The sequence below is a fragment of the Castor canadensis genome, chromosome 8, assembly GCF_047511655.1.
Source record: "Castor canadensis chromosome 8, mCasCan1.hap1v2, whole genome shotgun sequence".
Taxonomy (NCBI): Eukaryota; Metazoa; Chordata; class Mammalia; order Rodentia; family Castoridae; genus Castor; species Castor canadensis.
Genome location: NC_133393.1, coordinates 138078104 through 138104110, shown reverse-complemented (window position 1 = coordinate 138104110; position 26007 = coordinate 138078104). Strand labels below are relative to the sequence as shown.

General features: G+C 38.1%; 1 protein-coding gene and 1 non-coding gene across 2 annotated transcripts in view; one reads left to right on the top strand and one right to left on the bottom strand.

Moving 5' to 3' along the window:
- Positions 1 to 24055, bottom strand: part of Utp20 (UTP20 small subunit processome component) — a 100658-nt gene extending 76603 nt beyond the window's left edge. The window contains exons 1-15 of the mRNA XM_074084223.1: positions 23833 to 24055; positions 22868 to 22948; positions 21432 to 21498; positions 21175 to 21307; positions 20539 to 20727; positions 17992 to 18073; positions 16853 to 16990; positions 16197 to 16352; positions 15581 to 15727; positions 15365 to 15499; positions 14225 to 14302; positions 11967 to 12145; positions 6465 to 6620; positions 6236 to 6324; positions 1229 to 1334 (exon numbers count right to left, since the gene is read on the bottom strand). Coding sequence (XP_073940324.1) covers positions 1229 to 1334; positions 6236 to 6324; positions 6465 to 6620; positions 11967 to 12145; positions 14225 to 14302; positions 15365 to 15499; positions 15581 to 15727; positions 16197 to 16352; positions 16853 to 16990; positions 17992 to 18073; positions 20539 to 20727; positions 21175 to 21307; positions 21432 to 21498; positions 22868 to 22948; positions 23833 to 23877 — 1781 coding nt within the window. The 5' untranslated portion in view covers positions 23878 to 24055. The remainder of the gene's footprint in view (positions 1 to 1228; positions 1335 to 6235; positions 6325 to 6464; positions 6621 to 11966; positions 12146 to 14224; positions 14303 to 15364; positions 15500 to 15580; positions 15728 to 16196; positions 16353 to 16852; positions 16991 to 17991; positions 18074 to 20538; positions 20728 to 21174; positions 21308 to 21431; positions 21499 to 22867; positions 22949 to 23832) is intronic.
- Positions 24056 to 25582: 1527 nt separating this feature from the next.
- Positions 25583 to 25771, top strand: LOC141425977 (U2 spliceosomal RNA). The gene has a single exon (XR_012451102.1). It is a non-coding gene; the product is annotated as a U2 spliceosomal RNA (small nuclear RNA).
- Positions 25772 to 26007: the final 236 nt, after the last annotated feature.

The following is a 26007-nucleotide window of genomic DNA, read 5'->3' as shown; positions in this document are numbered from 1 at the left end:
CCTACACCTCCTGGAGTTGCAAGAATTAAAATTAAATAATATATACAAAGTATGCAGAACAGTGATTGGCACACAATTAGGACAATAAATGCAATTTGTTTATTATTACTGCATCTATCATACAATTTAATCTCTACATACTAAGTACTATGAATCGGGGACGTACTGACCCCACTCTGTTGTGATACGTGTGCACTTGTTTTAAACTTTTACACTCATCTTTCACTGCTTATAACAAGGACTAGAGGGTGAGAAGTTTAAATAGTCAAGAAAGAGGAATATGTAATGTGGTAAATATGGTGAAGCAAAGAAATAGGCTCCCTTCCCCCTTATCCCCTCTAAGAGTTTATTTAAATCAACTTAATCATGGACAAATGACAGCTTCACCCTGATTTGGAAATGTAAAGAGATTCTGCATTATTGCCCTAAGTCTCATAACTGGTCTCCTTTATTCCCCTAGAGCCTCTCCTCATCACAGTAGCCTAAGTGATCCTGTGCAAACTTAAGTGGTTTCCCTGACAAAAACCCTCTGAGGGCCTGCCTCTTCATTCCAAGTGAAAGTCAAGGCCCTGCGGTAGCCTGATGCTCATACACTAGCACTAGTGCTTCTACCTCGACATCCTTTTCACAATGGCCCCCTTGCTGCTTAAGCTAGGCACTCACCTCACCCCCAATGAACACCTGGGTCTGACATCCCCATGGCCCACACCCTTGCCGCTTTAAGGAAACCTGAAAGATGTTACTTTTGCGTAAGACCCTCCCTATTTAGAACCACCACTACTCTACCCTCTGGACTCTCCTATCCCCAGGCTCTGCTTTCAGTTTCTTCTCAGCACTCCACATCTTCTAACAAGCTATGTATTTTATTTCTTTACTGTTTAGTGTCTCTTGCTAGAACATTAACTCCACAAAGGCAATGAATTGGCCCAGAAGAGGGCCCAGTATGTGGGAAAAGCAAACAAATACAGACTGAATAAAATGAGTGAGTAAATTTGCCTTAAAAAGTTTGGGAATAAAATGACTCTAGAATAAGCAAATAACTTTACCAGATCAAAATAAATGCTTATTTTAATTGGAGGATCTAAATCAGTATTGAATTTCACTGTATGAGTATAACTCAGGTCTAAAATAGATCATAAGGATTTTTATTTTGTCCAAGATTTCACATAAACAGAGGCTTTATATATTTTATTCATTATTAAGCAAAACAGAAACACCATTTACTTACAATACTAAGTTCTTTACACGTTCCACAGGAACCAAATGAAGAAGTTCAGAAGACTCTTCCAAACTTAGCAGAGTATTTACAGCTTGGCAAAGAACAAACAAGACTCCTAAGGGTGGAAAAACAGGAAAAGCCACATTACTTACTTCTTTGATACAACTATCAAACATATCATTTATCCAATCCTTGTGATTTATAGAAAGTTCTTTAAAAGTGAATTTGTGCTTTTTAAAGAATTATCTATCAAGTGTCTAAATGTAACAGAAAGGAGCAGAAAACTTTTAGTCTTATGTTTTATCTTTCTTAGGGTAAACACATACTCAGAAAGAGAGAATGAATATTCACATGCTATTACCTAAGAGTAACACATGGGCAGGTTGGACATCCCTAATCCAAAAGCCTGAAACTTTCTGAGAATGCTATTATGTCCAAAACATTTTAGATTTTGGAGCATTTTAGATTTCAGATTTTCAGACTAGGATACTCAAACAATAAAGTTTATGCAAATATTTCAAAATCCAAAAAACTCCAAAATTTGAAACACTTTTGGTTAATCTCAAACTAGACTCTAACTAGAATAACCTAGAACTTTTGATGAAAGTAGACTTGGACTTTTCCAAAGTCAAGTTATTTCTGTATGAAACTCATGATGATATTATTCTCCAATTTATAAGAAGTCACATATCAGGACTGGAGGACTGGCTCATGTGGTAGAGTGCCTGCCTTGCAAGCATAAGGCCCTGAGTTCTAACCCCAGCAACCACCAAAAAACCCAAAAAAGTCACATATCCAATAGCTACTAGCCAATATACATATTTAATCAATATCAATTAAACACTCATTTAATCTGTAGCCCAGGGGTCAGCAAACTATGGTCCATAAGGCAGATCTGTTAAGTAGACTGGTTGTACTTATTTGTTTGGGTTTTTTTTAGGACAGTCTTTCTTTTTCTTTCAGGGGGTAGTGGTACTGGGGTTTTGAATTCAGGGCTTCATACTTGCCAGACAGGCACTCTACCACTTGAGTCACTCCATCAGCCCTGTTTTGATTTTTTGAGATATGGTGTAGCTATGTAGCCCAAGCTGTCTCAAATTTAGCCTCCAAATGCTGAGATTACAGCAGAGTGACATCATACCTGACTGAAATCCTGCAAGCTAAGAATGTTCACATTTCTAAAGGGTTAAGAGGAAAAAAAGATTTCATTCCAGGAATACAAGGATGGATCAACATATGTTAATCCATAAATGTAATACAGTATATAAACAGAAGCAAGGACAGAAACCACATGATCCTCTTAACAGATGCAGAAAAAGCCTTTGACAAATTCCAATACCCTTTCATGATAAAAGCCCTAAAGAAACCAGAAATAGAAGGTATGTCCCTCACTATAATAAAGGCTATATACAAACCTAAAGCCTACATCATACTAAATGGAGAACAGCTGAAACCGTTCCTGCTAAAGTCAGGAATAAGACAGCATTGTCTGCTTTCTCCACTCCTTTTCAATATAGTTTTGGAATTCTTACCCAGAACAGTAAGAAAGAGCAAGAAATAAAAGAGATGCAGATAGGGAAAGAAGAAGTCAAACTATCCCTATTTGCAGATGACAAAAATCATAAACTCTTTCATCTAAGTAGCAGGATACAAAATTAACATACAGAAAGCAGTAGCCTTCCTATACACCAACAACAAAAAGACCAAGAAAGAAATCAGGGAAACAATACCATTTACAATAGCCTCAAAAACAATTAGGTACCTTGGAATAAAATTAATGAAAGAAACCAAAGACTTTTTTAATGAAAACTATAAATCACTGAAAAGAGAAATTGAAGAAGACATCAGAAGATGGAAAGACCTTCCATGCTCGTGGATCAGTAGATTTAACATTGTGAAAATGGTCATACTACCAAAAGCAACCTACATGTTCAGTGCAATCCCTATCAGAATCCCAATGACATTCTGCACAGAAATAGAAAAAGCAAACTTGAAATACATATGGAAACACAAAAGACCTCAAATTGCCAAAGCAATTCTGAGCAAAAAGTCCAATGCTGAAGGCATCACAAGACCCGACTCCAAACTATACTACAACATGGTAGTGGCACAAAGACAGGAAGACCAATGGGTCCAAATAGAAGATCCAGCATAAACTCACACATCTATAGCCAACTGATCCCTGAAAATGGAGCCCAAAACTCACGAGGGAGAAAAGACAACCTCCTCAACAAATGTTGCTGGGAAAACCAGATAGCCACATGTAGAAGACTGACACTAGATCCTTGTCTTTCACCTGTACCAAAAATCAACTCAAAGTGGATCAAAGACCCTACTATGAGGCCTGAAACTTTGAAACAACTCCAGGAAGCAGTAGGAAATACACTGGAACAGATAGGTACAGGGAACGACTTCCCAAAAAGAACTCAAAAGGCTCAACATCTAAGAGAAGCAATGAACAAACAAGGACTGCATCAAACTAAAGAGCTTCTGCACAGCAAAGGAAACAGTCACCAGACTCAAGAGACAGCAGAACAGAATGGGAGAAAATCTTTGCCAGCTACTCATCTGATAAAGGACTCTACCAGAACCTATAGGGACCTCAAAAAACTCAGCCCCCAAAGAACCAACACCCCATTGAAGAAATGGGCACACGAATTAAACGGAATTCTCAAAGGAAGAGGTACAAATGGCCAGTAAATACATGAAGAAGTGTTCAACTTCCCTGGTTATAAAAGAGATGCAAATCAAGACAACACTTAGAGTTCATCTCACCTCAGTTAGAATGGCCATAATCAAGGGCAATAATAACAAATGCTGGCGAGGATGGGGCAAAGCAGGAACCCTTATACACTGCTGGTGGGAATGCAAATTAGTACAACCACTACCGAAAGCAGTATGGAGATTCCTCAAAAAACTAGAGGTAGAACTGCCATATGATCCAGTGATACCACTCCTGGGCATCTACCCAAAGGAACATAAGACAGGATATAACAGAGACACCTGTACACTGATGTTCATCACAGCGCTATTCACAAAAGCCAAGCTTTGGAAACAACCCTACAGCCAATGAATGGATCAAGAAATTGTGGTATATATACATATATATATACATATATATATATACAATGGAGTATTACTAACCCATAAGGAATAAGGACATGTGGATTGAAGGTAAGTGGACATAACTGGAGGATATCACGTTTAATGAAGTAAGCCAGGATCAGAAATACAAAAACTACATGTTTTCTCTTATACATGGAAGACAGATCCAAGATAAACATATACACAAAAACAAGCATGGCCATATACAAACTCAGATGTAGAACATGTTTGTAATAGTGGAACTGATCTATGGAACTCAGGGAAACTATGGAACTCAGGGAAAGAGGAAAAGGAAAAGAGAATGACAGAGCATCAATAATATCGCCTAACATAGATGTGAAGGTAGAGGATATAAGGATGTGAACTGAAAGCTGGTAAAAAATGGGGGATGGGAGGAAAAGGGTAAGGGAGAGTAATGGAAGGGGTTGAATGGACCAAAGTAAAGTACACCCTGAGTGAGCATACATTGAGACACCCCTTTGATCATCAACTTAAATATTAGTAACGAAAAACAGGAGTTTAAAATAGGTTTACTGTGTGTGGGGGAGTACTTGGAGTTGGGGAAGGGTGAAGGAAGGAGATTAAGGTGATGCTATATGGTAGCCAGACTTCATATACCTATATGAAACAGAACTAAGAAACCTCTTGCTAGTGAAGAGGTCTGGTAGAGATGAACCAATTTGGGCTGTAATATACATATGCATGGAAGCAACACTAAGAAACTCTCTGTATAGCTATTTTTATCTCAAACTAGCAAAACATTATTTTTCTTATTATCTTTTATGTTTTCTCTCCAATAAAATCAGAGAACAAGAGGGTGGAATAGGTTCTGATTGGAAAAGGGGGTGGAGGGAAGGTGGCCCAAATAATGTATACACATGCAAATAAATGTAAAAACGATAAAATTTAAAAATAAGTAAATGAAACAAGTAAAGAAAGAAGCCTCTTGCAATTCTTTTAAGTGGGGTGGGGAGGAAGTTGAGGAGGAGAGATGATGGGGCCAATGTAAATAATGTACAATGTAAGTATAATTGGAATTGTCACTACAAATCCCCCCCAGCATAATGAATATATCCTAATAAAAAATTTATCCAAAAGAAAAAGAATATGCCACCAAGATAAAATGTGGCCCTAAAATATGGTAAAAATATTTGTACTGATACATAGCCATAATCCAATATTGCAGCCACTAGACACCATGGCCATGAGCACTTGAGATGTGCAGAGTCCACTTTATTCTCTGATATGTCTGCTTAGTACCTAACACAGAACACAGCACAATAATATTTAAGCAAGTGAATGACTACTATATATGTGCTAGGATAAAAGAAAAGACTTGCTTTTAAACTGCTATCCTCAGGCTTTGCGGGACACACAGCAGCAAAAGGTCTCAGGGTAAAGCAGCCCAATTCAGCTTGGAAGAGGCAGGAAGTTCTTCCTGGAAGTGCCATGCCTGAGCTGAGCTTTGTAGGATAAGTGAGAGCTCACTAAGTGACAAAGACTTAAAAAGATCCCTGCTCCCCAAGCAGAGGGAACATGTATGCAAGGACAGTGAGACGGTTATAAAGGAATGGGTCTTGAACAAGGTGAACAAATAGAAAAGCCTGGAGCCTAATGTAAACCCTAGGAGTAGGGTGGGCATGGCAGAAGGCTGGGGCTTGAAATGAATGGTCTACCACGCTACAGCATCCAGTTGACACTTGACTCTTCATGTTCATGCTACCTTGACCCGGTCACATTATGAGGTACAGGTAAAACATGACCAGCTTACTCTCTTTTGTCCATATTTATCAAACAAAGAGTATGTCAGAACACAATGCTAGTACTATTCTTTGGTATTACATGTGTTTACAATTACTTTGGGCGTGCCAGAAAAGACAGAGAAGAGAACAAATGGTGATTGTAACTGACCTTTTCCAAAACTCCCTCTGTCAACAGCCATGAAGAGTGACTCTATGAAGCACGTCACTAGTGGTGTCACCTTCTCTTTCTCAAGAGGCCTGTCCAAGGAGAGGGGAGAAAAAGGGAAAAGTTCAAACTGCCATTCAATGGCTTTTCCACAAAATGGCAAAGAATAGCTAGCACATTTTCATTCGGATGTTAAGTATTTCTTTCAAAATTAAACACAGCTACTTCTTACCTAATATGAGGTAACACTACAAGGGCTGCCCAAGAATGTGAAAGGTAAGTTGTATCTTTGTTTGGGGGTAACTGAATTATAGTTAAGAGATGATCCAATACTGAAAACTGTTCCCTTCTTCCCTCGGATCTCGTCTTCCTCTGCCTTAAGTAGGATCTGAAGGATGAAAAGAGAAACACATTAAAAATAGCAGAGACTACAAGTGCTCTTGTTCTCTGAAGTTTGAAATGACACTGGCTCCTTTCCAATGTGCAGCTGAGGGATGTGGTGATGGAACATAAATAACTAAACAAGCTAGTCACTCACAGATCTTCAGTGAGAGACTCTCAGCTCCATGGGTTGTGCCTCCTTACTTCTATTTTAATTTGCTTCAGAACATAAATGAAGCCTCTTTTCTACTTTTAGGTTATTTCTCATTTTTGTGCTGCTGGGCATGTTGTAAGAAGAGAATAAGCAATTCACGGGAACAAACTGACTTTTTGACATGAAGACTGATGTTGCAAAATTACTGTGGCAAAGTTAACAAATACCACTAACACTATTATGATTTGAAAGCAATTTTCTCCTAATGCATTAACCTGATACCCATGACATTTTCTGACATGGCATTTGGTTTGGGTACTCTGTACCATTCTAACTAGCCTCTTTTCTTGCCTGTGTAATATGCCTCAGTCCCATCTGTAAGACAGGAATCTAATTAAAGAAAAGTCATAGAAACTATAAGTAAAATGCTTTATAATCTGTCCCCCATGTCCAGTTTGGTTAGCTTATAGGGCAACAGAAGCAAAATGGGGTTTTACTACTGTGTCCTTTTTGTTATTAAAGTTAATCAAAAGTCACATTCTCTTTTGTTTTATACTTATCAGGGTATTGAGTGTTTGAAAATTATGACAGTTAATTAAAATGTCAATTCCATCTATATCTTTTGGGTAGTAATGATAACTCAATAATCTGTAAAAAAAAAAATCTTACAAAATATTTAGATGCTTTAAGAACAAGTAATTAGTTGTCATATCATTCTATAGCATTATCAGACCTGCCAATGAGCTCCTCCAATAAAATCCATACTCCTTTCCTTGCCCCATAAGACCCTAAGTAATCTGACACTAACCTCCTCCTTGCTCAGTGCTCTTTACCCACAGATTTTCTATTCCTGAAATTTACTGAGCTTACTCCTGCCCCACAACCTTTGTGGTCACTCACTCTTCTGCATAGAAAGTCTTTCTCCCAGAACATTGCAAGGATCAATACTCCTCATCAATACGTGAGCCCAAAGGTTCACACTCCAGAAAGGAATAGTAAGTGCCCCTCATTTCTCTCTTCTTCTTAACACCCTGCTTCATTTTTTTTCCAGCACTGTTCAAAATCATCTTGCTTTACTTGCTTATTTGCTCATCATGTCCCTCTCCATAGGAATGTTATCTCACCAAAAGAAACCTTGTATTTACTGTGGTACCCCAGTGTCTAGAACAGTACCCGACAGTGTCTGTCAAATGACACTTATTTCTGAAGAGTATTTTCACATTAATTATCCCTTCTTATTCTCGTAACAAAATTGTAAGATAGGAGGATGGATTAGTACTAATATTCAAATCATTACTATTATTTTTGAGATGGGGTCCCACTATGTATCCTAGGCTGGCTTCACATTCACTCTATAGTCCAGCCACTCTCTCACTTCTTCCTCCCAAGTGCTGAGATAATAGGCATGCACATGCGTGGCTCAAACTATTATTACAAATCTTCAGAGAAGGAATCAGGACAAAGGTGACCATTCACACATACCCTATCTCTGGAGAGGTGGCAGAGGGATGTTTTCTCAGAGAAAGAGACATGGAAGTTGTGGTACTTGCCTTAGGTTAATACATTAAATTTATTTATTGATTTTACCACGCTACTTTCCCAGGAAGATTAGAGAGGGCTGAGGTGACAGTGTAAGGTGTGACATCCAGCTTCACAGAAGCCAACAAACAAAGTAACTTCACTGCCATGATACAGAACTCAGAGCTGTGGTCACTTATAAGGAAGGTGCTTGTTGAAGATTGGCTGGGGGTTGCAAAATCAAGATAAAAGGCCTAAGGGAATCATTCTACAGGAGTTAGTCATTGCCACGCCCCAGAAGTCAGAGCTCAGTCAATTACAACACCAACAATACCATGTTGACACATTTTGACAGAGAAGCTACTTTGAAGGTAGGAAGATGTAAGCAGGCGCTAAAGAGATGGGATCCCCATAAATGCAAGCTGATCAAACTCAAAACCCAACGTCTGTATGACAGTGAGCACAGGAACTCACACCTCTATGGATCTGTGAAGTTCAAAGCCGAGCACTCAGCATACACTCAAGGAACATTCATTTATTCCTACTGCCTCAGAACAAACCAAAACTGTAACAACAGGTCTAACTAATCCAATAGACAAAAAAACAAGAGTAAAAACAAAGGAATGAAAAGAGGATAATTTGGTACTTTAATCTGGTTTTCAGAAGCATACCCACTTAATGACTGGAAACAGTAAGCTGAACCCTCTCATGTATTTTTTCTTTTTGGTGGTACTGGGGTTTGAACTCAGGGCTTCACATGCCTCAGAACAAACCAAAACTGTAACAACAGGTCTAACTAATCCAATAGACAAAAAAACAAGAGTAAAAACAAAGGAATGAAAAGAGGATAATTTGGTACTTTAATCTGGTTTTCAGAAGCATACCCACTTAATGACTGGAAACAGTAAGCTGAACCCTCTCATGTATTTTTTTCTTTTTGGTGGTACTGGGGTTTGAACTCAGGGCTTCACACTTGCTAAGTAGGCAATCTACCACTTTAGGCACTCCACCAGCTCGTTTTTGTGATGGGTTTTTTTGAGATAGGGTCTTTCTAACAATTTGCCCAGGCTGGCTTTGAACCTTGATCCTCCTCATCTCTGCCTCCTTAGTAGCTAGGATTATAGGCAAGAGCCATTGGTGCCCATTCCTTTCATTTATTTAAACAAACATTTTTAACTTTTAAAGGTTATATGCTGTTTTGCTTTTTCATAGGGTTTTTTTTGTTTCCTTTTTTTTTTTTCTTTTTCTTCCCCTTGCAGTGATAAGGATTGAACTCAGGGCCTTGCAGATGCTAGGCAAGTGTTCTACCACTGAGTTACACCTCCAGCCCTATACATTGTTTTGAATGAAATTAAGAAAGTAATCTGTGGCTCATTTAACAATTTAAATAATGCAAAGGTATAAGATTTAAGGTTAAACAATTTCTTTTTTCTGTTTTCCATACTCCTGATCTTGAGCTAATAGTTTTGTGTTTTCTTGGAGAGAGTAATTCTTCCAAAATGGATGAAGAAGTCTAATGCAATTCTTAACCAAATCCAGCAAGGTTTGTCTGTAGGCATAGAAAAGTTTGTTCTAAACTTTATATAGAAAGCAAAAGATCAGGAATAACTAAAAAGAAAAAAAGAAATTTGACAAAGACAAATAAACTGAAGGTTGGGGATATAGCTCATCGCAGAGCCCTGCCTGGCAAAAGCAAGGCACTGAGTTCACTCCCTAGCACTGGAAAAAAGGGAGAGAGAGAGAGAGAGAGAAGAAGAAGAAGAAGGAGGAGGAGGAGGAGGAGGAGGAGGAATTGGGAGTATTTTTAAAAGTTTCGAGGGTTATTTTATAGCTAGGGTAGTAAGACAGTGTGGTATGGGAGGAAGACAGACACATACATCAATGAAGCAGGGTACAGAACCCAGAAATAGACCCACATATATACACCCAACAAATTTCTGAGAAGGTGCAAAAAGCAGTTCCATGGGGAAGAACAGTCTTTTCAACAAATGTCCCCAGAGCACGTGGTCATCCACTTGACCTAAACTTCAGCTTACACAAAAATTAACTCAAAATGGGTTACAGACTTAAAAATGTAAAACAAAAAACAATACATCTTTTAGAAAAACAAATAGAAAATCTTTGGGCCCTAGGTGTTGAGAGAGCTCTCACCTGACACCAAAAGCATGATTTATAAGAGCGAAATTTGATGAGCTGGATGGATCTGTTTGCTCAGCCAAAAAAAACTCTCCCCGCCCCCAGTGAACCATGTCTCAGCCCTTTTGTTTATCATTTTCATTTTGTTTTTGAGAAATAGTCTCACTAACTTTGCCCAGACTGCCCTTGAACTTGTGATCGTCCTGCCTCCACCTCATGAGTAGCAAAAAAAAAAAAACATTGTTGAGGAAATAAAGATAAACGACAGACTAGGAGAAACTATTTTTAAGTCATATATCTTACTAAAGGCTAGAATATATAAAGCATTCTCAAAATTGAACAGCAAAGAAACAAATAATGTAGTTAAAAAACAGGCCAAAGAAATGAATAATGAGCATGTTATTATGAATAATAATAACAGTGTCAATATTGTTAGCTATGAAGGAAATGCAAATCAAAACACCCTGAGAATATCACTACACACTTGCCAAACTGGCAACAACAACAAAAAGAGAAATACTAACAGCTGGTAAGGATGCACAGAAACTGGATCATCCTATACAGCTGATGAAAATATAAAATGACAAAGCAACTCTGGAAATCTGGTACTTTTTATAAAACTAACCATGTACTTAACATACAACTCAACAATTCCATTCTTTGGCATTTATTTCAGAGAAATGAAAATGTGCTTGCAACAGTTTTATACATAATATCCAAAAATGAGAAGTGACCTAAAAGTCCTTGGAGGAGTGAATGATGACATAGTCACACTAGGGAATGCTGAATCTCAAAGGAATTATGTTTAGTGAAAAACGCCAATCTCAAAAGGTGTACTTCACAACTCCATAATTTTGGAATGGCAAAATTATGAAAATTGAGAGTAGACTGGTGGGTGCAAGAGGTTAGGGATGGTGTAGGAGCAGAAGGGTGTGAGTGGAGCTATTAAAAGGTACCATGAAGATCCTAGTAGTGATGGGATAGTGCTGTATTTTCACTTTGAGGATGGTTACAAATCTATACATGTGGTACAACTGTATAGAACTGTATCTCCATACAAGTACAACACTCAGGTGAGTGTACATAAAATGATGAACTGAGTAAGGCTGGTGGGTGATACCAATGCCAGTCTCTGGTTCTAACACTGCAGTATGCGTATGCAGATATTAACACTGAGGGAAACTGGGTGACAGGTGCCAGGAACCTCTGGTCTATTTCTTACAACTGCACACAAATCTACAATTATTTTAAAATAAAAGGTTAAAAAAACCTAATAGCCATCTCTTTCTGAAGCCATCCTCCTGTTATAAGCAAAGTAAACAGGTTTGTATATCCTTTCTTTATATTTATTCACACTTTTTGATGTAACTTTGCAAAATGAGATCACACTACACATACTAGGTGTACAATTCTACAACTTGCTTCTTTCATGTAACACTTTGTCATGGGCTCTTCCTGGTTAACACATATAGATTTCCATTTTTATAGCATTCTTGATGTGCTGCATTTAAATGGGTAATTCTACCAACATCACATGGAACTCACCCCACTGTCTGCTGTGAGAAAGCCAGAGGGAACTTTTCAATCGTCATGGAGCCAGCAGTGGGAGGGGCTGCCTTGTTCAGAATAAGCTTGGCCAAAATGGCCAGTGCTTCTTCTTTGACCACAGTGTCACCAATCAATAAGCAATTCTCAGTGTATGAGAGAAAGCTTGGTAGAAAAAGCTGAAGAAAGGAAACCACAATTAATAACAAATATAAATTCCAGAACACCTAACTAAGAGATGATTACAACACTTCAAAAAAAAAAGAAGAGTCTGGGTGCGGTGGCTCATGCCTATAATCCCAGCTACTTGGGAGGCAGAGATCAGGAGGATTGAGTTTTGAGGCCAGTTGAGCAAAAACATAATAAGATCTCATCCCAACAAACTAAGTGTGGTAGTACATGTATATAATCCTAGCTATGTAAATATAGATATGATCTCAGGCTGAGGCTGGCCCCTTGCAGGCAAAGAGCAAGACCGTATCTAAAAACTAAAGTAAAACAAAAAGAGCTGGAGGTATAACTCAAGTGACTGAGTGCTTGCCTAGCAAGCATGAGGTCCTGAGTTCAAACCCTGGCATCACCAAAAAGACTTCATAAACAAAGAATTGGGAATCATAATGGCATTAAAGTTCTCCGTAGCAACAACGAAAACTAGAGGACAACATTACTAGGGAAGATGAATTAGAATCTGCTATTCTGTACCAGCCTAGTACTGATGTGAGAAAGTAGAGACATATTCAGATGTACTAAAACTTAAAATTTTATCTCCATTCACTCTTCTCAGAAACCTAGGGAAAATGTATTCCACTGAAATAAGGGTAAACTATTAACAAGAGGGAAACCTGGGGCCCAGGAAACAGAAGAGAATGAAAAGGACACTGTAGAGTGACAGCTGTGCAGGAGGCTGAGAAAGAAAACCATTCAGACTCTCTAGGAGAAATGTCTCCAAGAAAGACAGTTTCCTCTGTGAAAGGCATTTACAAGGATGCTGGAAGACAGACTCACTGGCCTGCTAATCAAAGAAAACAATCTTGAATTTTTGAACGATGAGGCAATTACTGGTTCCAGGAAAAATGAGAAGGTAGTCAAAAAAGGACATCATAAAATACTCCATGATTACAAAAACTAAGTGTGTAGAGAATGTGGATTTAACAAAATCCTGTGATACGGGGAAGAGGAGGGGTATTAAAGAACTGAAACCCATCTACCATAGGAGGAAGTCTTCAAATGAGGACTGAAACTTCATCAAGGAGAAGCAGTATATTCAGATGACTTTAAAATATAAATGCCATAAAAAAATAGCCAAAAATCATTACATGTGCTTGCTGCTGGTAAGTAAGAGGTGAGTGGAGAACAAATGACTATGTTTTCGTTTGACTGATTTAAACTACATATATAGTATTACGTGTGTGTGTATATGTATGTATATAGTGTGCTTATCAGAATAATATATACATACAAACATACATATCAGGTATACATATGTATATACCTGATAAAAATAACACTTTTTTTTAAAGACCAAAGTGTAGACAGCACTTGCCTAGCAAGCACAAGGCTCTGAGTTCAATCCCCAGTACAAAAACCGCAGCAACAAAAGACCAAAGTGAACATTGGAAAAGGAAAAGATGGAGTTGCTGAGAAAACCAGAGTGAGAACGAGTCCTCATGGAACAGAAACAAACAGGATCTAGGACATGCAAAAAGAGTGTTTTTTGAGTCAAATGAGAATATATATTATTAAAGACTAAAAGGAAAAATGAGATGACTGATATACAGAGAGGTTTCTCTAAGTGTGACCAGCAGTGCTCGATTAGAGGAAGAGGAAAGGAATAAAATAAACTCAGGATTGGAAAGAAAGATTTCTACTTTGTCCTATCAAGTACCTATTTTGTAGCAACAAAATAAGCTTGTAATCTTCCTCCAATGCAAGCTGTTTCAGAAACATTTTCAATGCTTCAAATTCACCTAACAGTTTCTTAAACTGGTTTTTCAATTTTATTACAAGGTTCTATAACTAGTTCAAGTATTATTAAAAACAAATTAGTTACTGGGTGTAATTCTAAATGCCTCTGCATATAGAATAAAGCTTTCTCTGTTAACTCAGAATTGAATATAACTTCTTTAAAGAAAAATTGACTAAAACATCAAGCACTAATTCTGTTCCTCTTAAAAAACAAGCAAAACCACAGAATTTCAATTTGATTAGTTTATTAAGGTGGATTAAAAAAAATACTCTAAACTTAATCTCTTGCTTACCTGCTCAAACTGCTCCATAGCAAACATAACTTCAGAAAAATCAAAAATTATACGTCTTTCAAATGTGCTCTCAAAAATCTGTAAACCACAGGTTAAAAAAAAAAAATAGAAGTTCAGAGAGTACTTTCCCTGTTGCACCTCCCCTCCACCCCCAAGGCAGCTAGTCAGGAATAGTGGCACACTTCAACCAGTTCTCTGTCCACAGGCTCGACCTTCTGCCGAGAAACTCAGATACAAAGGGTGCTGTACTTCAGTGACTATACAAGGCCCTTCTTAAGAGCTGCTCGGTTCTTTCCCAGCTAGAGAATTATAAAAGGGAAAGTGGCCTGATCTTATACTAAACCATCTTTCTGTTTCAATCCCACTTCAATCCAACTTCCAAACTCAGGTTGGTGGGGTGACTCAAGTGGTAGAGTGCCTGCCTAGGAAGCATGAGGTCCTGAGTTCAAACCCCAATACCACCAAAAAACCCAAAACAAAACAACTTCCAAACTCACTACAATGCAAATCTCATCAAATCACATCCCTGATTAATATTTTTCCAGGGCCTTTGACTACTTGCAGGATAAAACTCAACCCACCTCTTTGCTGCTATATCACACTTTCTCAAATGCCCATGTGCCAAGACTACACATTTACAAATGCTGTTTTTTGCAATTCCCTGTCCTAGTGCTTTTTTACCCCTTCCCTGACTAGAAAACTGCTATGGAACCTTCAAAGACTATCAAATATAAGTGCTTTGAAAAGCTTTCTCCATTCCTCAACCCCAGGCAGAATTAAAAGCTATAATTCAATATCTATCTCCAGTAGAGTAGTTTACTGTATTATAACTACTCATCCCTAGATCCTCCCTTGTACAACAACAATCAAAACCTGTAGGCATCAAAGGATTCACCCTGGAATACCTAGCCACACCCAGCACATAGTAAGCTACACATGGCCACTGAATATTTGCTGTAAAGAGTTAGCTTTTACTACACTTTACTTATTTCCATTACAGCATGTGACTCACATCTCCCTAACAAGATTTTAAACTCCTTGGGGACAGAATCTTTGTCAGGCTTCATTTGCATCCCCCAAGCAGACTTGCTCAATGCTAAACGTTTTATTAACTACTCAATATTTGTTGAAATAAATTACTTTTTCTATGGTTTCTTTGATGAGGCTCTCTGGCAAGGAGACATTTTCATTTAGGATCAAAGCAGAAATTACATCCAACAGTGTCTTGTGGCAAAATGTGGAGAGATGGGCTGTTTGTAATACTTGAGACAACACCTGTAAAAAAAAGGAAAAGCAATGCACACTTAGCAATCCATTTTATTAACAAACACTCAGCACATCAAGTTGGGAACTCACCTCACAAACATCAGCAGGTTTGGTTATCTTGGATCCATTTCCATGTTTCACAAGTATCAGATAGGTTTCTAGCAAAGTTTTCATCTGCTCAGAACCTTCACAACAGTTTGTTTTTGTTACTTTGTTACATAGGCCCAGGAGTGATTCCTATAAACAATGTCACAGAGAAAGTAACTCTAAGATGTTAAACTCTTCTGTTCATCCAATAATGAAATACCGTGAGATCTGCTTTGGAAGAAAAAGACAATATACCAGGGGCCTACTGCATAATGAGAGCTACTGAATATTCTGATCCATCCTCACAGCGACGCTGAGATCGGGAACATTACCACTCCCATTTATCACGCGAAGAAGAGCTGAGGAAGAGAGACTAAACATCTTTCCCAAGTCACAGTAGCAGTAAATGGTAGAGCCAAGATACAAACAAGAGCCTCTTTCCACCTCTGTGCTCTGCTGCATCTCAAGCTGTCATACTGAAAACTACAGAAGATGGAGGGAAGGGCAGAAGTATGAAGAAAACAATTATAAAATGCAATCTCCAAGAGTGCTTTGCTAAACTCAGAGCAACAATAAACTCAGACTCCTTATACACCCATTCTTAAAAATTAGAACTTACTTGCAAACAGTCAAAAAGTGTGCCAAAATGCTCCTTGTAAATGTAGACTACAGAAGATTTAGCCATGTGTTTGAGTGTTTCTCCAATTAAAATCCACGGGAGTTGAGTTTCTGTTTCAGTAACTGGTCCTAGTTTTTGCAAAATTAGCTTCATTGCCTGTGGGAATGCAAGAGCAATTAAAAATGAACATCTAAGCACTTATTTTTAAGTATCAGGCTGTGTTTGCTACTCCAACTATATTAGCTACCTTAAAAATCTGGTTTGGAATAATCAAGAACATAACAGTTTTGACTGTTAACTGTGTGTCCCAATGAGATGGGGAATTTTTTTGTTCTGTTTTTGAGACAACAGTCTTGCTCTATAGCCCAGACTAGCCTCAGTGCTGGACACATGGTATACACTACCATGCCCGCCCGGCATGGGGAGTTTTATCATCAACTGCCTCTCCCTATCCACCCTTGCCTGGTGTCTAGGACAGAGAAGACAGCCGTGACTGTGTAAGTAACAGCACCCAAGGTCTCTATACAGCAGCACTGTTATTAATCCCCAGCTCTTCCCAGTTGGTACTTTGTATTATTCCACGTGGCCTCTCACCATGTCATTTGCCTAGTTCTATTCCTTCCTCACAGGCTCCCCACAGTCTTCTCATTTCTTACCTGGCCTGTACAGGAGTGAAACATATTTCTAACTCCTTTGCACATTTCAAAGAGCAGCTGTCCAACTCCTTCCACCTTTTCTGGATGTTCATTAAGATCAAGAAACATTAAATTGAAAAGTGCATTTTTATCAGAGACCTACAACGTAAAATGGAAATGGAAAAGTACATTTACAATGTAAACAGGCCCAAATAAGAAATTTTACTTCCTATTCTATATATTTATATTTAAACATACTCAGGAAAAAAAAAAACTCCAAAAGACATTTGTAATGATCTCAAACTACTAGAATTCCTTGTAATGTCAAGTAAGAGTGATGAGTTCACTAGTATGACAGAAGGGTATGTACCAAAAAACTACTTAAAGCAACATTCTAGCTTTTACAGTAAATCATATATTTGTATTTTATGATAATAAAAGAAATTTAGTATCAATGTGTTTTATTACAAAAACTTTCTAAAATTTTCTAAGTAAATTTTAGACAAACTTGTATGCACATGTGAATAAAAGAGTAAAAAAAATGTTTAGACAAACAGATGACATCAGCTCCTTCCAGAAAACTGTTACAAAAAGTACTACTGTTCATCTCACTAGTATTGTAAATACTGGCTTGAATTACAAGACGCTTTTTTTTTCTTTTGGCAATACTGAGGTTTGTACTCAGGGCCTTACACTTGCCAGGCAGGTACTCTAGCACTTGAGTCATGTCCTAGCCCTTTTTACTTTTAGTTGTTTTGCAGACAGGTCTTGGGGGCCAGACTCAGACTGTGATCCTTCTACCTATGTTTCCTGCATAGCTGAGGTCACAGGAGTGCACCACCATTCCTGGCTTGTTGGTTAAGATGTGATCTCGCTAATTTTTGCCCAGTCTGGCCTAGAACTGTGATCTTCAAGATCTTCCTACAGAGCACTTTTGATAAACACACACTGAAAACTACCAAAAATCCAAGTAAGAATGATTCAAATTATTTCAACATTAATTAGTGAGCAAAACTAAACATTATGGTAAGATAAAATAGTAATAAGCTTCTTATATATTTTAAAAATTAGTTCATAATTATCAGATTTAAAAGACATATCTGCTCTACTCATCTGATTGATTTACTACTAGCAATAAACATAAAAAGTATCAAACTAACCTTTCTCATCAAAAAAGTAAAGCTTTCAGCAGCAAAATTTCTTATATGTAGTTTTTTATGAGCCAAGAGTGTACTGTACAGGCTATAAACGGGAAAATAAAACAGTTTAGTTACAGATATAACTTTAATAAAGATGTATTTAGTAAATACAGTGTTTCATAATGTATATCACACTGTTATAGGTATACAAAGAATATGTAGCAAGTGTAACACAATGCAGTTTAACACTTATCTCATTTGGTTACTGGGACACTTGCTGTCAAACAAGACTGAAGGCCACAAACATTAGGATTCCTAGAATAGGTGGTACAGGTCCCATGACAAAGACTACACAAAATGCTGAAACTGGTAGTGAGCTCTGTATGACAGGAAGAATCCAGGTGGAGACTGGAGTGCATATTATTAAGATAAACACCAGCACAAACCAAAAAAATGAGAGATAAATAGGAGAACAGAGGTGGGGCAGATATGACCATGGTCAAAAAATAAATAACAAGGAGGCTGGTCTGTCTCAACAAGGAAGGAAATATGGTTGAGGGGGTTGGCTACACATAAGTTTCCCAGGTAAAAAGCTAGCTCTGAACACCAAGAAGAGGGATTCAAGCTTTAGCCTACACCTGTACAAGTACTTCCTCTGTGTTACTTCATTTAATTGACATGAGAACTCTATGGGACAGATATCTTGATTCTGCAGATAACAAAACTGAGGCAGAAAGACTAAACAACCTGCTCAAGGTCATACAGCCATGCAACCATAACCACTTACATAATCACATTGTTAAGCTGGTTTCCTTAATGATAGAAGAGCACAGAATATGGCTCTATTTTTACCATATCCCAAGTATCTAACACTTCCTTTCTCCCTGCAGTTACTAAAAATATTGGCCGAATAACAAATAAATACTTTCAGAAAGATTAATTTGGTAGCAATGAACAGGATGAAATAAAGAAGAAGCTGGCAATACACTTAGAAAGAGTAGCAAGGCATGAAAAAGGCCAGTAGTAGAGGAAAATGGCAAAGGAGAGACTAGGAGTCCCTGCAGTAGAGCCAAAGACCTTACAGTGGTGCACTAGCCCCTTTATGATCTGTTCTCTCCACTACTACTACTTCTGTGTCATCCATCACAAGATTACTGTCATCCCTTGAATATACCAAGTATGTACTCAAGATGCTTCTCCTCTCAGAAAAATGTAAACTTTGTGAAAAAAGGGGCTTTTATGTCTTATTTGTGATTGTATCTAAAGGCACTGTATCTACATGCCGGACATGTAGACAGCTTTCAATGAAGGTTCACTGAGTGTGTGTATGAATGACAGAATCAAGAGAATTTCAGTACTTAAAGATAACTGGGTCAAAGATGTTTCCAAGATGCCAAGACGGAAGAACATATGGTATCACTGCTACCAAATGGATCCTGGCAAATAGTAGGCATGTTTTTATTGAACACGTGAATGAATGAAAAGGTTAAGAATTGGTCTGAAGAGAAATGCATTAAGTTTGGTTTCAATAATCCTCAGGTGAAAATATCCAGAGTGTTGAAAATGTTATACACTGAGAGCAAATAAATTTAGATCCAAAGAACCTGACTTAGAAGACATAAAAGTGACAGCTTGTATGACAGCTGAGGACATAAAATCCAATAAAGTATATCCCCCTAAGACCTTGTTGGTTGTTTAACGAAATAATCTTGGTTTCTAACACATTTTACCAAAAGCTTCACAGAGAACTAGTAAAGGCTGAAAAGATAGTTCTTTTTTTTGTTCAAAGTTCCTAAAAGAGAAGGGTGGGTAGGGTGAAGGAAGAAGCACAAAAACAAATTCACTATGCTATCCTATAACCACACCTTCTACTGTGTGTGTGTGTGTGTGTGTGTGTGTGTGTGTGTGTGTGTGTGTAAAGGGCATTAAAGATCTCTGATCTTAAATGTTCCTTACAACAATTACAGTATACAGAACTAATCAGAAAACTAAATGGAAAATCCATTAAATCTCAGATTTAAACAGATAATAATGTTTCCTTTAACAGAAAACAACTATAGAATTCATTCTCCTTTCCTATCCCTGCGTTCTAAAAAATTCTGGGTTTCTCTTTTGACTTGGTAAGCATGTTAGCAGCCAGGGAAACACAAGTGTTTAAGATAGGGTTCTTAAAGAGTTCAACAAGTTCATAGAGGACAGAATTAAATTACAAACAATTATAATAAAGATTGTATAATGTAAGTTATTTAAAAAAAAAAATCAGAAATGCAGAATATAAAGCTTTCACTTCTGGTTAAGGTGTCCAGGAATTATTCATGGGCGTTATGAAATCCAAGTCAGGCTTTGATGGGTGGGTAAAATTTCAATAGCTGGAGATGAGGGAAGGTTAGGTCAATATAAACTTTAAACATGTTCAGTACACATTGGTAGACTAGATCTATCCATCTTTGACTGGCAAATCAACTTTGTGTAAGGAAACAGATAGGCACTGCACTGGAAAGCTTGGAGTCAGACAGAGGCCAGGGAAAGGCAAATTAAAAAACACATTGGGGAGAAGAAAAGGGTCACCTGTATATATTGGACATGTCCTTCACCATCAGTCTCCATAGGTACTTGTAAAGATAAGACAGCGAGGTGAAAGCCCATTCTAACAACTCGGTGTCCTGAGTCTCCAAGATGGAGGTGATAGTCAGGAAAAAGTCTTGAAAGTGTGGATAGAAATCCATCTGCAGATCTCGTGCCAACTGTACAACCAAACTGGATTAAAAAAAGAAGCAACTGATTATATAGATTAAAAGAAAGGCTATAAGTCTATTTAATTATAGTAAATGGATTATGATCATTGGATTAAACTAAAATACTTCTAAATCAAGTCTTCCAAGATATAAAATTTTTCAAATCTTAAAAGCTGAGCAAAAAATCAAGCCAGAAGGTTCATTCCTTCAAAGGCTGTGGTCACCTGCTCCTGCAGCGTCAAAGAAAAATGGAGTTCTTTCGAGAGTGTATAACAAGTGCAAAATTTTAACCTCAGATTCTGCTTTATGGTAATGTCCCTTTTCCTAATATGACCTAACAGAAAAGGTAAACTTCCGCTGTTTCTAAATTACAAAAGTCTAGACTAAAATAAAGCATATGCAGCTACAAAAAACAGCCTTTCAAAAACTCAGATAAACTCCATCAAGGTTTCTTTCAAGATCTACTTACTCCAAAAGGGGTTGGTAAGCAAAACTGTTCCTAATTTGCAAGTGAGTCTTCAAACTCTGAACTATCTCATTTTGATGATAAACCAACTGATTGAACGATTGGCATTTGTCAATAACTTCTTTGTAAAATTTCCCTGGGTGAAAAAAAAATAAAAGAAAGGATTATGTTCTGTTTTTCCAACACATCACTATTTAGTTGTTTGAAACATGTAAAGTACAAATTATGGGAGAATGAAAGCCAAACAAAATGGAAAATACCAAAGTGCTCCGTAAGGTTCAATTCTCTCCACTTCAGCAGACCCTCAAAGAAGTAGGTTTCAACCTCCTGGCAAGAAGAAAGCAATCCATTAATCAGACAATTCCAAGAAAGATATCAATAATAATATATTGATATCTTTATGATCAAGATTTAAAAAACTTCTTTTGGCTTTTTTTTGAAAACCAAAACTATGTTTTAATTAACATACTTAAAAGCTGGATGTATAACATCAACAGATGATTTATAAAAATCATGGTTTGTTGATTTGGTTGCAGCAAACAACTCTAAAGCCCATATAATAGTCATACTAAGGAAAATTTTCTTTTTATGTTTTTTGCAAGTTTAGGCATAGAAAATATGTTAATTCTTTTCAGTTCTTTCATAATGTTTTTGAAAATATTAACTGCTACAACCTTATGGGGAAGTAATCTGTAATTTATTAAAATTAAAAATAGGTATTCCCTTTGATCCAGCAATTTCACTTTTTGAGATTTATCTTACAAGTCTGCAAAAAGATGTTATTCAGAGGGGGGAATCAAAATAACTTAAAAACTCAAAAAAAGGAAAACAGTTGGAATAACTTATAGTCTATATTTGGAAAGGCATATTCTGTGGGTAAAATTTTAAAAGAATTCCATTAAGGCCAGGGAGTAGCTCAGAGGTAATGTCATCCTTCCTCTATAAAAAGAAAGGGGCTAGACTATATAATTCTCCAATTGCAATCATATTCAACAGTCATTCTTCTATGCAGAAATCTTTTCCTTTTTGCTGCACAGAGAGAAAGAGTTGGAATGTGATTTCAATTGGAAAAACCATACAGTCTAGCCCCTTTCCTTTTTCTGGAGAAGCAATAACACTGAGATATGAAAGAGTTAGAATGTGCTTAGAATGAGAAAATCATGTTATCTAGCCCCTTTCTTTTTATAGAGGAAGAAGCCTAACCTCAGGAAGTGATTTCATCAAAATCACTTTAAGTCATAGAACATGATGTGCAGCAGTTCTTGCAATGTACATGGGAAAGGGAGAGGCTCCAGTCATAAAAGCCAGCTGATTATCAAGTCAAGTCAATTGTTCAACACAGCATCACCTAATAGAGAACTTTCTGCAAGGATGGAAATGGGCCATATCTGCACTTATCTATATGGTACCAACTAGTTGCATATGGCTATTGAGCATATTATTATTATCATCATTATTATTATTGGTGGTGGTACTGGGGTTTGAACGCAGGGCTTGCACTTACCTAGCTCTTACTGAGCACTTTAAATTAAATTAAAAATTCATTTGCCATATGTGGCTTCTGTATTAGACAACACAGGTCTAATGAAATGCATGTTCATGAAAGAATGGTTTGAAAAAAATTCATTTCTATTAACAGAAAAAAAAACTAAAAAGAAGACTGTGAATATTTGAAAATTGGCTAATATTCTCTTACCTCATCATAGCTTGCAGTTCTATCAATACGATGAATAATGTCGATATTCACATTCCCTAGTCGTTCAGCAAATGTAAGAAACTGGGAAAGAAAGCATATGTAAGATACATTAACACATCCTGAATTATAATTGATAATAATAATATGTGGGCAATTTCTCTGCCAAAGTAGAAAGGGTAAAGCTTCAGTAAACCTCCTTACACACTATCATTACAAATAAAGGCATGCGTTGTCATTTCGGACTTTAGTTTTCTATCAACAGTAAAATGTGTAACTGAGTTTTTAAACTAAAAACTGGCATTACTAAAAAAAAAAAAAAAAAAAAAAAAAAAAGAACTCAAAGGCATAGGGCCTTAAACAAATGCCCTGGTTCTACTCGGAGATAGTGAATACTTCTGTATGCCCACGTTAAGTTCTTTCAGCTATGTCATTTCACATAAAGAATTCCACGCAGAGCCAGTGAACCGAGGTGAACGCTGACGATTAAACTTTCCGCTGTATCTATCAGGTTTCTTACCATGCCCCAGCACAGAGATCTGTGCGATAAGGTCCTGGAAAGAAACTGTCAAGGGCACAGAAAGTACCACAGCAACCATCAGCTGGAAGTAACTCACCTCCCTCTGCCATCCTGCCCCCCACCCAGTTCAATCTTTAAAGATAAGAAAGCAGGGGAGATTCGGTCATAGGCAATCTTCCCAGCTACTGACTTTAACTTTAGACTGAAGGGAATTCCCAAAAGGCACCAGATCTGACAAACCAGAGGCAAAATCTAATCAATGACCAAACTTGATTACTTCCTCGCTCCATGTTTACTACACCCGGACAATTCACCACTTTCGACAAAATCTCTAAGCAACTGAGTCGCACTCGGGCCGAGACTCTACAGCCGCAGGAGCCCCGCTGTCAGCCAGTGTCCCGGCAGAGGCGGAAGGGACCCCCGGCTCGGCCCGAGCTCCCGCGCTTACCCGGTAGGTGTTCTCGGTCTTGTGGGAAACGGGCTTGGGCTTCATGGGTGCGGAGAGGTAGAGGCCCGCAAGGGCCTCGAGGAGGACTGAGAGGATGCAACAGAAGGCAGGGAAGACAACGTGGTTCACAAGCCGGAGTCTCGGATGCCCAGGTGCCCAGCCTTTCTCACGTGCGGCCAAAGCCCCTGGGTGCCGCCATGCTGCAGAAGGGGTGGGGCCTGGGTTTGTCACATGGGCGGAAGACGAGGACGGAGCAGGCGCACTCTCCGGGCAGCCTCAGGGGGCGGGGCGACGCGGGGGCGGGGCGACGCGGGGACGGGCGACGCGGGGGCGGGCGACGCGGGGGCGGGGCGACGCGGGTTGCGGTATCGCGGGCGCGCGTTTCCTTACTTTCCTTTGAAAAAGAGCGGAAGATGTTTTCATTATAAAACATGCTTGTCATCTTTATCACCTACCATTAACTGTCCCTCACTGTGTGACTGCGCTGTGCAAAAGCTCTTTCTATCCATACTTGCACAGAAGAGCTCATTCTGAACGCTAAATATGAAAGAGGTACAGAGGTTTGAAACCTCTTTGCTACACGAGAAAATCAAGGTTGTGCAACCAGTACGTGGCAATCGCACTCAGACACCAAATTCTGAGGCCATTCATGACTCCCAACTTGGGGGTTTTGGTTTGTTTGGGGGTGTTTTGTTGTTTTGTTTGTTGTTTGGCGGTTCTGAAGCTCAAACCTACTTCTTCACAAATGAGCTAAATTCCCAGCTCCTAATTCTAATCACTATGCTCTAAATGAATTTGAAAAACAGAAGAGGAGTTTTAAAGAGTGATCTTTTAATTTCATGCACAGTCACTCTCTTTGGTGTTTTCCTAACACTTTAATATCTACGAATAGCATGTTGTTAAGCATAATTGTTCAGTACATGTAAATATAATTTTTAAAAATTATTTTTAATGTATTTTCCCCCACCTAACATTCATTTGTTCACTTATTTCTTAAAAAGTCTACTATGGCCAGACATTACTGTGGCAGCTGAACAAGAAAAATAGTGGTAGTATTAATAATACTTGGAAATATTTAGTCTGAAGCACTTAAATCTTAAGAGTCAACAGAGGACGTTAAGTACATAATTACTATGGAGAGCCCAATGTGGAGTTAGAGCTGGAGGTGTGACTTAAATGCCCCAAGCATGAGGTATTGGTAACTGGAGAGGAAAATCAGTGAGGAAAAATGGACTAATCACTGCATGGAAGCAGAGCCAGTGGCCAACTATCCTGAATGGAGTTAGAGAAGTAGCTGTTGGATCTAACAAAGTGAAGGGCACTGACGAGCTTGACAAGCACAGTCCAGTGTGAAGGAAAGGAAACACAATGTAGATAGAATCAGAGGTGAGGAAGTAGATGTAAAACTTTCAAATTGTTATTTCATTACAGCATCAACAGTTTCTATCTCATCACAAGGTTATAATAAATAATTTAGTGACTCCATAGTAGTTAGCTAGTTAGTTAGTTAGTCAGTTGGACCATCTCCTCAGGAAGATGTCAGTCAGCTCATTTACACTAAACTGTGTAGATGACTCCAGAGAGCGAGAAGTCTGCAGATTGCTAAGGGCAGGCGTTCCTTCTCTAAGCAGGTTTCCCAATCTATTGCCAAAATCACTGTCAAGTCATTGTGCTAGTTTCTTTCTTTGTTGTTTTGGTAATGGAGTTAACAGTACAAAAGAGTCAAAGGAACTAAAAGAAAAACAAATTTATCGCTTCTCAGCCTTATGGCTAAGATCAAGTGTAGTATCTGTTCTTATCAGTTTAAGATCTGATCCGTCCTCTATCCGAGGATAATGTATTAAATGGATTTTGGGACAGGGAGATGGAATAGGAGCTTGGTCCGTCCACTCCACACATGGACCTGGTATTGCAGTACACCAAAAAAAAAAAAAAAAAAGAAAGAAAACCACATTTTATGTTGAACATGTGTGTTTTGTGTTACTACTTGTTATATGAGCCTCAGACTTTGACTTAATTGCAGTTGGTTGGACAACACAACAATAGAACAAGGATGCTGTAATTAGATTGTCTGGGTTTGAGTCCTTTTTCTGCCATTTATTACCCCTGTGACCTTGAGTAACCTACATACCCTCTCTTGTGTGTAGATGGGGAGAATACAAATATCTTCCTCAG